The sequence below is a fragment of the Oncorhynchus mykiss genome, chromosome 15 (genome assembly GCF_013265735.2).
Source record: "Oncorhynchus mykiss isolate Arlee chromosome 15, USDA_OmykA_1.1, whole genome shotgun sequence".
NCBI classification, from domain to species: Eukaryota; Metazoa; Chordata; class Actinopteri; order Salmoniformes; family Salmonidae; genus Oncorhynchus; species Oncorhynchus mykiss.
The window spans coordinates 61,725,378-61,737,848 of record NC_048579.1 but is presented as its reverse complement, the minus strand read 5'-3'; the positions used below and the strand labels follow the sequence as shown (position 1 = coordinate 61,737,848).

General features: G+C 43.6%; 1 protein-coding gene across 2 annotated transcripts; it reads left to right on the top strand.

Annotated features, from left to right (window-relative positions):
- Positions 1-5,901: 5,901 nt before the first annotated feature.
- LOC110490527 (periodic tryptophan protein 1 homolog) lies at positions 5,902-11,645 on the top strand. Of its 2 annotated transcripts, XM_021563962.2 has the most exons (15): positions 5,902-6,150; positions 6,545-6,603; positions 6,907-7,091; positions 7,252-7,337; positions 7,987-8,083; positions 8,553-8,660; positions 8,835-8,959; positions 9,067-9,134; positions 9,296-9,392; positions 9,547-9,608; positions 9,742-9,853; positions 9,970-10,060; positions 10,215-10,336; positions 10,476-10,581; positions 11,091-11,645. In XM_021563962.2, the coding sequence occupies exons 1-15, from the start codon at positions 6,085-6,087 to the stop codon at positions 11,186-11,188; spliced, it is 1,482 nt and encodes a 493-aa protein (XP_021419637.2). In that variant the 5' UTR covers positions 5,902-6,084; the 3' UTR covers positions 11,189-11,645. The 2 variants fall into 2 exon arrangements, with proteins under 2 accessions (XP_021419637.2, XP_021419638.1); XM_021563963.2 differs by lacking the exon at positions 6,907-7,091 and having other exon boundaries at positions 5,909-6,150.
- The last annotated feature ends 826 nt before the right edge of the window (positions 11,646-12,471 follow it).

Here is a 12,471-nt window from a genome sequence, read left to right as displayed (position 1 = left end):
GTCCGAGGTTGGAGTAGCCAGGCGGAAGGCATGGCCAGCCGTTGAGAAATGCTTGTTGAAGTTTTCGATAATCATGGATTTATCGGTGGTGACCATGTTACCTAGTCTCAGTGCAGTGGGCAGCTGGGAGGAGGTGCTCTTGTTCTCCATGGACTTCACAGTGTCCCAGAACTTTTTGGAGTTGGAGCTACAGGATGCAAACTTCTGCCTGAAGAAGTTGGCTTTAGCTTTCCTGACTGACTGTGTGTATTGGTTCCTGACTTCCCTGAACAGTTGCATATCGCGGGGACTATTCGATGTTAGCGCAGTCCGCCACAGGATGTTTTTGTGCTGGTCGAGGGCAGTCAGGTCTGGAGTGAACCAGGGGCTATATCTGTTCTTAGTTCTGCATTTTTTGAACGGAGCATGCTTATCTAAAATGGTGAGGAAGTTACTTTTAAAGAAAGACCAGGCATCCTCAACTGACGGGATGAGGTCAATGTCCTTCCAGGGTACCCGGGCCAGGTCGATTAGAAAGGCCTGCTCGCAGAAGTGTTTTAGGGAGCGTTTGACAGTGATGAGGGGTGGTCGTTTGACTGCGGCTCCGTAGCGGATACAGGCAATGAGGCAGTGATCGCTGAGATCCTGGTTGTAGACAGCGGAGGTGTATTTGGAGGGCCAGTTGGTCAGGATGACGTCAATGAGGGTGCCCTTGTTTACAGAGTTAGGGTTGTACCTGGTGGGTTCCTTGATGATTTGAGTGAGATTGAGGGCATCTAGCTTAGATTGTAGGACTGCCGGGGTGTTAAGCATATCCCAGTTTAGGTCACCTAACAGAACAAACTCTGAAGCTAGATGGGGGGCGATCAATTCACAAATGGTGTCCAGGGCACAGCTGGGAGCTGAGGGGGGTCGGTAGCAGGCGGCAACAGTGAGAGACTTATTTCTGGAGAGAGTAATTTTCAAAATTAGTAGTTCGAACTGTTTGGGTATGGACCTGGAGAGTATGACATTACTTTGCAGGCTATCTCTGCAGTAGACTGCAACTCCTCCCCCTTTGGCAGTTCTATCTTGACGGAAGATGTTATAGTTGGGTATGGAAATCTCAGAATTTTTGGTGGCCTTCCTGAGCCAGGATTCAGACACGGCAAGGACATCAGGGTTAGCAGAGTGTGCTAGAGCAGTGAGTAAGACACACTTAGGGAGGAGGCTTCTGATGTTGACATGCATGAAACCAAGGCTTTTTCGATCACAGAAGTCAACAAATGAGGGTGCCTGGGGACATGCAGGGCCTGGGTTTACCTCCACATCACCCGCGGAACAGAGAAGGAGTAGTATGAGGGTGCGGCTGAAGGCTATCAAAACTGGTCGCCTAGGGCGTTGGGGACAGAGAATAAGAGGAGCAGGTTTCTGGGCATGGTAGAATATATTCAGGGCATAATGCGCAAACAGGGGTATGGTGGGGTGCGGGTACAGCGGAGGTAAGCCCAGGCACTGGGTGATGATGAGAGAGGTTGTATCTCTGGACATGCTGGTTGTAATGGGTGAGGTCACCGCATGTGTGGGGGGTGGGACAAAGGAGGTATCAGGGGTATAAAGAGTGGAACTAGGGGCTCCATTGTAAACTAAAACAATGATAACTAACCTGCACAACAGTATACAAGGCATATTGACATTTGAGAGAGACATACAGCAAGGCATACAGTAATCACAGGTGTTGAATTGGGAGAGCTAGCTAAAACAGTAGGTGAGACAACAACAGCTAATCAGCTAGCACAACAACAGCAGGTAGAATGGCGATTGATTAGGCAGAGAGGGTCGGATTAACTACACACAGAGCCTAAGTGCGGCTGGGGCCGACAGATAAAACATAAACAAGCAGAATGGATTACCGTGAATTAATGGACAGTCCAGCATGCATCAGCTATGTAGTCAAGTGATCAGTGTCCAAGGGGCAGCGGTGGATGGGGCAGGGAAGCTGGACTGGCGAGTGTTATCCAGGTTAGAAAACTAACAATGACTAAATAGCTTGTAGCCAGTTAGCTGGTTAGCTTCTGAAGGTTCTTGAGTGTGTTCTAAAAATGTAAAGATAATAGCGGTTCCGTATCACATTGGGTGAGGCAGGTTACCGGAAGGTATAAACAAATTAAAAATCGAAAAGGGATAGAAAGTAAATATGGGTTCAGTGAGTGTTTGGGACGCGGCGATTCAGATGGTTAGCAGGCCTGTGCTAACAAGCTAACAGTTAGTAGACGGTGCTAAACACGGTAGCAGTTAGCGGACCGGGCTAAAAAAGCTAGCAGTTAGCAGGCCGAATTTGCAAGCAAGGAGATAGCAAGGGCTAGAGAGTTAGCCTTTGGGGACGTCGCGATGAGGGGAGTCTGTTTATTCCTCTTCATGCGGTGACATCAATGGACCGGTCGTGGGTCTGGATATTGTAGCCCAGGAGCTCAAAATGTTCCGTTTGCGATGGGAATCCGGGGGTGAAAAAGTTTTAAAGATATGTGAAGAAAAAAAAACGAAAACAAACGATATATACAAGGGACACGACAACACGTCCTGCTGCTACGCCATCTTGGATCATCAGTAATGTTAATGGGGGCCTGTTCGGCCCGCCTTTTCCTGTAGTAGACGATCATCTTCTTTGTCTTGATCACATTGAGGGAGAGGTTGTTGTCCTGGTACCACACGGCCAGGCCTCTGACCTCCTCCTATAAGCTGTCTCGTCGTTGTCAGTAATCAGGCCTACCACAGTTGTGTCATCGGCAAACTTAATGATGGTGTTGGAGTCGTGCCTGGCCATGCAGTCATGAGTGAACTGGGAGTACAGGAGGGGCCTGAGCACACACCCCTGAGGGGCCCCAGTGTTGAGGATCAGAGTGGTGGATGTGTTGTTACCTACCCTTACCACATGGGTGGAGGCCCATCAGAAAGTCCAGGATCCAGTTGTAGAGGGAGGTGTTTAGTCCCAGGGTCCTTAGCTTTGTGATGAGCTTTGAGGGCACTATGGTGTTGAACGCTGAGCTGTTGTCAATTAATAGCATTCTCACATAGGTGTTCCTTTTGTCCAGGTGTGACAGGGCAGTGTGGAGTAGTGCAATAGAGATTACATCATTAGTGGATCTGTTGGTGCGGTATGCAAATTGGTGTGGGTCTAGGGTTTCTGGGATAATGGTGTTGATGTGAGCCATGACCAGCTTTTCAAAGCACTTCATGGCTACAGACGTGAGTGCTACCGGTCGGTAATAATTTAGGCAGGTTACCTTAGTGTCCTTGGGCACAGGGACTATGGTGGTCTGCTTGAAACATGTTGGTATTACCTCTCCGAAAGGGAGAGGTTAAAAATGTCAGTGAAGACACTTGCCAGTTTGTCAGTGCATGCTCGGAGCACACGTCCTGGTAATCCGTCTGGTCCTGCGGCCTTGTGAATGTTGACTAGTTTCAAGGTCTTACTCACATTGGCTACGGAGAGTGTGATCACACAGTCATCTGGAACAGCTGATGCTCTCATGCATGTTTCAGTGTTTCTTGCCTCAAAGCGTGCATAGAAGTAATTTATCTTGACTGGTAAGCTTGTGTCACTGGACAGCTCATGGCTGTGCTTCCCTTTGTAGTCTGTAATAGTTAGCAAACCCTGCCACATCCAACGAGCGTCGGAGCCGGTGTAGTACGATTCAATCTTAGTCCTGTATTGACACTTTGCCTGTTTGATGGCTTGCCTGAGGGCATAGCACGATTTCCATTCAGTTTCCGGGTTAGAGTTCCGCTCCTTGAAAGTGGCAGCTCTACCCTTTAGCTCAATGTGGATGTTGCCTGTAATCCATTGTTTCTTGTATGTACGTATGTAGAGGTATGTACGTAGAGTCACTGTGGGCACGGCGTCATCGATACACTTATTGATGAAGCCAGTGACTGATGTATTGTACTCCTCAATGCCATCGGAAGAATCCTGGAACATATTCCAGTCTGTGCTAACAAAACAGTCCTGTAGCTTAGCATCTGCTTCATCTGAACACTTTCTTATTGACCGAGTCACTGGTGCTTCCTGTTTTAGTTTTTGCTTGTAAGCAGGAATCAGGAGGATAGAATTATGGTCAGATTTACCAAATGTAGAGCGAGGGAGTGTAACGGCAGATTTCCTCCTCTTCTTTTGAAGAGGAGTAAGGATCGGACCAAGATGCAGTGTGGTAAGTGTTCATGACGATTTTAATAACAAAAGCACTGAACACTATGAAATACAAAAACAATAAATGAATACGTGAAATAACAAAACCGAAACAGTACCGTGTGGTGAAAAACACAGACACGGAAACAAACACCCACAAACCAACAGTGAAACCCAGGCTACCTAAGTATCATTCTCAATCAGAGACAACTAACTACACCTGCCTCTGATTGAGAACCATACTAGGCTGAACACAGAAATAGAAAAACATAGAAATACAAAACATAGACTGCCCACCCAAACTCACGCCCTGACCATACTAAAAAAAGACAAAACAAAGGAAAATAAAGGTCAGAATGTGACAGGGAGAGCTTTGTACGTGTCTCTGTGTGTGGAGTAAAGGTGGTCTAGAGTTTTTTTTCCCTCTGGTTGCACATTTAACATGCTGGTAGAAATTAGGTCAAATGGATTTAAATTTCCCAGCATTAAAGTCCCTGGCCACTAGGAGTACCGCCTCTGGATGTGCATTTTTCCTGTTTGCTTATGGCCGTATACAGCTTATTGAGTGCAGTCTTAGTGCCAGCATCGGTTTGTGGTGGTAAATAGACAGCTCCGAAGAATATAGATGAAAACTCTTTCGGTTGGTTGTGTGGTCTACAGCTTATCATGAGATACTCAGGCGAGAAAAACCTTGAGACTTCCTTAGATATCGTGCACCAGCTATTGTTTACAAATATACATAGACCGCTACCCCTTGTTTTACCAGAGGCTGCTGTTCGATCCTGCCGATACAATGTATAACCCACCAGCTGTATGTTATTCATGTCGTCATTCAGCCATGACTCGGTGAAACATAAGATATTACAGTTTTCAATGTTCAATTGGTAGGATATATGTGCTTGTAGTTTGTCTATTTCATTATCCAATGACTGTACGCTGTCTAATAGTACCGATGGTAAAGGCAGATTAGCCACTTGTTGCCGGAGCCTTACAAGGCACCATGACTTCCTTCCGCAATATCTCCGAATGGCGGGGATGAGGGCCTTGTTGGTTGTCTGGAGTAAATCCCCCTCGTCCGACTCATTAAAGAAAAATTATTTGTCCAGTTCAAGGTGAGTAATTGCTGTTCTTATGTCCAGAAGCTCTTTTCGTTCATAAGAGACTATCAGCAACATTATGTACGCAATAAGTTACAAACAATGGGAAAAAACAAACAAAATAGCACGGTTGGTTAGGAGCCCATAAAACGGCAGCTATTCCCTCCGGCACCATGTCTAGCGGTTAGAGCGTTAGGCCAGTGACTGAAAGGTTGCTAATTCGACTCCCGAAACTAACAAGGTTAGTCTGTTGATGTGCCCTTGAGGAAGGCACGTAACCCAAATTGTACTAGTGACTTTTATAATGTTTACATATCTTGCATTACTCATCTTATATATATACTGTATTCTATACTATTCTACTGTATCTAAGTCTATGTTGCTCTGAAATTACTTGTCCATATATTTATATATTCTTAATTCCATTCCTTTACTAGATGTGTGTATTGGGTATATGTTGTGAAATTGTTAGATATTACTTGTTAGATATTACTGCACTGTCGAAGCTCGAAACACAAGCATTTCGCTACACCCGCAACAACGTTTTCTAAACACTTGAATGTGACCAATAAAATTTGATTTGGATATAGTGGTATAGACAGGTCGTGACCGGCCTCACACTCCAGTACCGTAAGTGTACGATCCGGCACTAAAAACTCTAAAGAAGAAGTACGTCATCAGTCTGCGACACTGCCTGTCTCGACAAAGTAGGACTCAACTCACATGTCAATGTGTGCCATTTTTATGTAACTTCTGGATCTTTACGAACTGTTTGTACACTTTAGAGTTGTACATTACATTGAATTTCGTGTGCATTACTAGGAAGCTGGTACGTTGTCAATAATGAGTTCTCAGATCACTTGTGTTGGATGGGTAAAGCGAGGCGTTTCGAAGGAAACACCAGATAAGGTAAGAATCTAAATTGTCAACAAGACAGAAAATACATCTGTTGTGTTTTCATTAGTCGTATTACGTTGCAAACCCGAAACTGTTGATCATTTATACTAGGAACCTAACTGAAGCAAACGACACGGGGAGGGACCTACCATAATTTGACAAATATAAACTCGTTTTCGTTGCAAAACGTTTTAAGTTTGGAATAAACGGTTTCAGTTGCAAAATGTTTTCAAAACGTTTTGCAACGGAATCCAATTAATGAATACACCCCAGCTAGCAAGCTCGCTAATACATTCGTTTGGAATTACAGCATTTATAGTTAATAAACAGCCTAATTCATGCTAATAAAATTAATGGCACCAGCTAGGTAATGTCTGTTTTAACCTGCTACCACATTTTGTTACAGGTGGAGTTGAGCAAAGAAGAATTGCAACGCATTATAGCAGAGGCAAAAGAACAATTGGGGTTGGTGGAGTTTTTGGATGACTTACTTGACATATAACTTGTTTTGTTTGTTTGGAGGGCTTCAGAAAATAACACTGACCTGACTGAGAGTATGAGACCGAAACTGCTATTTAAACCCAGTCAATATAGGAAATGAATTGAAATGTGTAGCTAAATGGTTGAAATACTCATTATTTCTGGACCAGCGAAGTGACTAAGAAATAATTTTCTCAATGGGGGTTTCATCAAATAAGTTCAAAATGGAATTGACCCCAAAATTATATATTTTCAGGATTAGCAATTCAGGTATTTGTGTTTGCTCAGTGAACGCGTAGGTGAAGAGGAGGAGGAGGATGATGATGAAGGCATGGCCAGCGGGCAGGAACAGAGTGAAGAGGCAGAAGGTGTTCAGGGACAGGAGCCAGAGCAAGATGAAAATGAAGCAGGAAGGGAGGAAGCTGATGAACTAGCAGAGTATGGTTTGGATAGATATGACGAGGAAGACTCTGGTAAATATCGTTTCTGCGTCTGCTTTCAGATTATGTCTGATCTTAAATTCATGGGTTATCTTTGTCTGTCTGTTAATATGCCAAGAGGACTGTATTAATCACTGTTTGTCCCCCCCCCCAAAGAACTCACTTACTGTTCATCTCTTTTTTTCTGGCACAGTGACTGCCAACCTTGGTAACAGCCTTGCCGGCCTCACAGTGTTCAGCACCAATGAGGAGGATCCTTACATTACCATCAAAGACACAGTGAGTCCAGAGCTGTGTGCCAGTTCAGAGTGATGAAACATCTCACCAGTCTGGTTTGGTACCAACTAGTAGTACATGCCATACATATCACACAACATATATTTTGTCACACACCGGATAGGTGCAGTGAAATGTGTTGTTTTACAGGGTCCGCCATAGTAGTACGGCGCACCTGAAGCAAATTGGGGTCAAGTGCCTTGCTTAAGGGCCATCGGTAGATTTTTCACCATGTCTGCTCGGGTATTCGATCCAGCGACCTTTCGGTTACTGGCCCAACCTTCTAACTACTAGGCTACCTGCCACCTAAAAAATCCATATTGTGAAAAATTACCTAATTGTTGCGATACTGATAAATAGTAACAATAAGTTTATAATGTGCACTACAGTATTTTATTTATTTATTATCCTTTAAACAACTATTACTAGTTTGATGGTTGTAGCCATCAATTGTCCCATTAAACCAACTTACTTAATTTCAAACTTCACATTTCTCTAGTTTAGGCTACTTCTCATGATGAACGATATCAGCAAAATGCTTGCGATAAATGGTCGTTACTGATCATTTTCGGTTTATCGTCCCAGCTCTTCATTTCTGGTAATTCTGTGTCATTCAGACATAGTTGTTGGTATCTTTTCTTTGTCTCTCCAGGACCAGTATGAGCGAGAGGACTTTCAAATCAAGCCCAATGATAACCTCGTAATTTCAGGCAGAGCAGAGAAGGACTGCTGCAACCTGGAGATTCACGGTGAGAACAACAGTCTCTGCAACTAACTGGCAATTTGACTCTCATCTGAGACTTACTATTTGATGCTGTGAAGCGGGAGTTTGTGTATCAGTGTAGACGTAGTGACTGTACAAAAAATGTTCTTTCCATGACATAGATTGACCAACATGTGATCCATAGCTTTCAACTGATGTCAAATCCACTTCAGTCAGTGTATATGAAGGGGAGGAGACAGGTTAAAGAAGGATTTTCAAGCCTTGAGACATGGATTGTGAATGTGTGCCAATCAGATGAATGGGGAAGACAAAATATTTAAATGCTTTTGTACAGGGTATGATAGCAGGCGCAGTGGTTTGTGTCAAGACCTGCAACACTGCTTGGTTTGCAACTCAATATTAGGAAGGTTTTCCTAATGTTTGGTATACTCTGTGTACATGCCAGTGTAAAAACAAAGGTTGTTTTTAATAAATATTTATTTGCCTCTGCACAGTATACAACTCCGAGGAGGAATCCCTCTATGTTCACCATGACATACTCCTGCCAGCCTATCCACTGTGTGTGGAGTGGCTTAACTTTGACCCTAGTCCAGAAGGCACAGGTGAGTGTTTTCACTTTTTATAGTGTTGAATGGATTCTCAGATTTGACTTTGAGTTAAACTCAAACAGCAGTTTATCTCAACCCGACTCTGCGAAATGGACATTCAATTCAGTGTTTTCTTAGTGTATAACATGTATTTTTTTGACTTCACATTAATCCCATCTGTTTGTACAGGCAATTATGCGGCTGTAGGCAACATGACACCGCAGATTGACGTGTGGGACCTGGATGTGGTGGACTGCCTAGAGCCTGCCTTCACTCTGGGGAGCAAGAAGGCCTCCAAAAAGAAAAGCAAAAAGGTCATTTTCCCACAAGGACTTGGATGTGGTAGTTTCTACTGTTATGTTTATGGTGTTGGTGTCTCCTCACTATGGCCTGAATCCTAACAGGCAATTTGAATTTTTAGGCTGCAGCAGAGCCAGTGGAAGGTCATACAGACGCTGTACTCGACTTATCCTGGAACAAGCTGGTCCGGTGAGTCATATTGGAGTGGTACCCGTTACCCCTCACCCCTAGCCCCAGACCTTTCCACTCATGTCAGTGTAACCACACAATCACAATGTCACTTGCGTTGTCAGAAACCTACCCTCCACCTTTACTCTAAAGGTTCTGTGTGTTGCTTCTCTTTTCCACAGCAACGTCTTGGCCAGTGGGTCAGCCGACAAAACAGTGATCCTGTGGGATCTGGCACAGGGAAAGCCGGCCACAACACTGTGCAGACACACTGACAAGGTACGTGTATCCAGTCATCACAGCCTGTTTAACTTCCCATAATGGGCCTACTCTAAATAAATAATACAAATAAAATGTGAAATTGATTTTGGATGTAGCCTCGCCTGCTTACTTGTGATGTTGATCTCAAACATTAAAGTCAAGTCCCTTTTAGGTTCAGACGTTGATGTTCCACCCCTTTGAAGCTCAGACCCTGATATCAGGATCATACGATAAGTATGTCCAATCTGAATCTATTACAACCTCTAAAATTGTAAAAAATAAAATGTCTTCTCCTGTATATAGGAGGTTGGGATTGTGACTGTACAAAACTAACAAGTCTTAACCTGTGTCTTCTTCCTCTGGCCAGGTCGGCAATCCTGTATGACTGCCGCAGCCCGGACAGCAGCCATCGCACTTGGAGGTTTAGCGGGCAGGTGGAAAGGGTCGCCTGGAACCACTTCTCGCCCTGCAACTTCCTGGTAAGCTGCCCTCTCGCCACCTCTCACATAGCATTGCATATTGGCTAACTTTCACATGGAAAATGCTTGGTGCACTTTCCTGTTTCCATTCTCACTGATGGTTGGCTGTGTTTTAGGCGAGCACAGAGGACGGCTTTGTTTACTGTCTGGACGCACGCTCGGACAAGCCAGTGTTTACACTAAGGGCACATGACGGAGAGGTGTCAGGTGGGTGTGGAGACAGGCCAATTTCTGCCCCCAGTTCCTCTAGCCCCTACCCCTTCATATTCAGACTTTAAAATACTGGATGAGTACTGGTACACAAACATGGCATTCAAAGTCAGGGAAACAGAATTGAAATCGGTTGTCTCTGACCCTATAGGCTTGGACCTTAGCAGCCAGATCCGGGGATGCTTGGTCACCTCGTCAGCAGACAAACACGTCAAGATTTGGGACATCTTGGGGAACAAGCCCAAACTGGTTCACACCCGGGACATGAAAATGGTAAAGCTGGTTTCTCTGTCGCTGTAATCATTGCCATGTCATTGCATTAAGATCCGTCACGTTTCGGTCTAACAGCGAATGTTTGGATGTGTGCTGTATATGTGGCTGTTGCGGTGAAATGCTCCCTTTCTGTTGATAGGGGGTGCTGTTCTGTGCAGCGTGCTGTCCTGACATGCCCTTTGTATATGCCTTTGGAGGACAGAGGGATGGCCTGCGGGTTTGGGACATAAGTGATGTGGCAGCAGGTACAGTTTCAATGTTATTACCTTCTGCTCTAGGCCTGACAAGGAGCCGAGTCTATCATGTATTTTATTTTTGTTCCAGAAAAAATATATATATTTAGAATATGGCAACTAGACTTTACACTTTTTTAATCAATCAACCAAATGTATTTTATAAAGCCCTTTTTACATTAGCAGATGTCACAAATAAACCCAGCCTAAAACCCCAAACAGCAAGCAGTGCAGATGTAGAAGCACAGTGGCTATGAAAAAACTACCTGTTCAATAGAGGGATAGTATCTCTCTCCCTCTGTATTGAACATCTATTTATTATGGGCTTTGACTGTTATGTTTATATAGCTATCATCTCTCCTGCTTGGTAGTAGAGTCATGGGTTTGTATATATGTGTGTCTGCTTGGCCACTGAGGTGTTAGATCAGTAGCTGATGGTTATCAACATGATGTGTTTTGTGTGTACGTGACCGAGTATGTTCACTGACTTTGCGTGCCATCCATGTATGTGCTGTCTCCAGTCGCTGAGGTGTTTGGCAATCGGGAGCGGTTGGTGGCAACCACAGCGCCTGAGGCATCCAGCAGCACTTCCTCCACAGCAGATATGGAGCTTTCCTAGTGAGCCACTCTGGACCAACTTCCAATCAACATAGAGCGACACCTTGGACTCACACAGAGAGATCCACATAGCCAAAGACTTTCTGTCAACCCGAGGCCAAGAAGGCACTTCCAAGAACATTGCCAGAACTGTGGATAGACTTTCTCTCTTCAAACTTTTCTTCTAAAACATCTCCTAATAATTAAGCACCACATAAATATTTGTTTTTGTGAGCTAAAATGTCTTTGCAACAAGGAAGGTGAATATTTATCTGAATGTATGTCTAAATATTTCAATAAATATTTGTTTTTGACTAACAATCAAAGGAATAACTATTGAAATGTGATTTTGAAGGCACAGGTATCTGGTTTAATGTCATCAATGATTATTTGTGTAGGAATTTGCTGATCTTGGCCTGAAATCCTGAGATGATTTTTTTTTTCTCCCTCAGAATAAACTATGTATTGTGTCAGTGACATTCCTGCATTGGTTCAAAGAGAAATGTGTGAAATCTGAAATACCTACTCAAACATTTACTGAAAGGCCCATCAGGGAAAAATTGTAAAGAAATAAGGATTTGACCAACTTGTGAAACATTTACAGTACCAGTCAAAAGTTTGGACACACCTACTCATTCCAGGGTTTTCTTTGTTTTTACTATTTTCTACATTGTAGAATAATAGTGAAGACATCAACATTATGAAATGGCACATATGGTAATGTGGTAACCAAGTGTGGTAACCAAAAAAGAGTTTAACAAATCAAAATCTATTTTGTATTTGAGATTCTTCAAAATAGCCACCCTTTGCCTTAACAGCTTTGTACACTCTTGGTATTCTCAACCAGCTTCATGAGGTAGTCACCTGGAATGCATTTCAATTAACAGGTGTGCCTTGTTAAAAGTTAATGTGGAATTTCTTTCCTTACTGCATTTGAGCCAAATAGTTGTGTTGTGACATGGTAGGGGTATACAGAAGATGGCCCTATTTGGTAAAAGACCAAGTTAATATTATGGCAAGAACAGCTCAAATAAGCAAAGAGAAACGACAGTCCATTCTTTTAAGACATGAAGGTCAGTCCAATGTGGAAAATTTCAAGAACTTTTTTTTCAAGTGCAGTCTCAAGAACCATCAAGCGCTATGATGAAACTGGCTCTCATGAGGACAGCCACAGGAAAGTAAGACCCAGAGTTACCTCTGCTGCAGAGGATGAGTTCATTAGAGTTAACTGCATCTCAGTAATTACAGTCCAAATAAATGCTTCACTGAGTTTAAGTAACAGACACATCTCAACATCAACTGTTC

What these genes read in the sequence shown, in the direction of transcription:
- LOC110490527 (XM_021563962.2), top strand. Translation starts at nt 6,085, where the DNA reads ATGAGTTCTCAGATCACTTGTGTTGGATGGGTAAAGCGAGGCGTTTCG. An exon ending in CTGCAACCTGGAGATTCACG is followed by an intron (nt 8,084 to 8,552) that starts GTGAGAACAACA and finishes GCCTCTGCACAG; the next exon opens with TATACAACTCCGAGGAGGAA. An exon ending in CATAAGTGATGTGGCAGCAG is followed by an intron (nt 10,582 to 11,090) that starts GTACAGTTTCAA and finishes TGCTGTCTCCAG; the next exon opens with TCGCTGAGGTGTTTGGCAAT.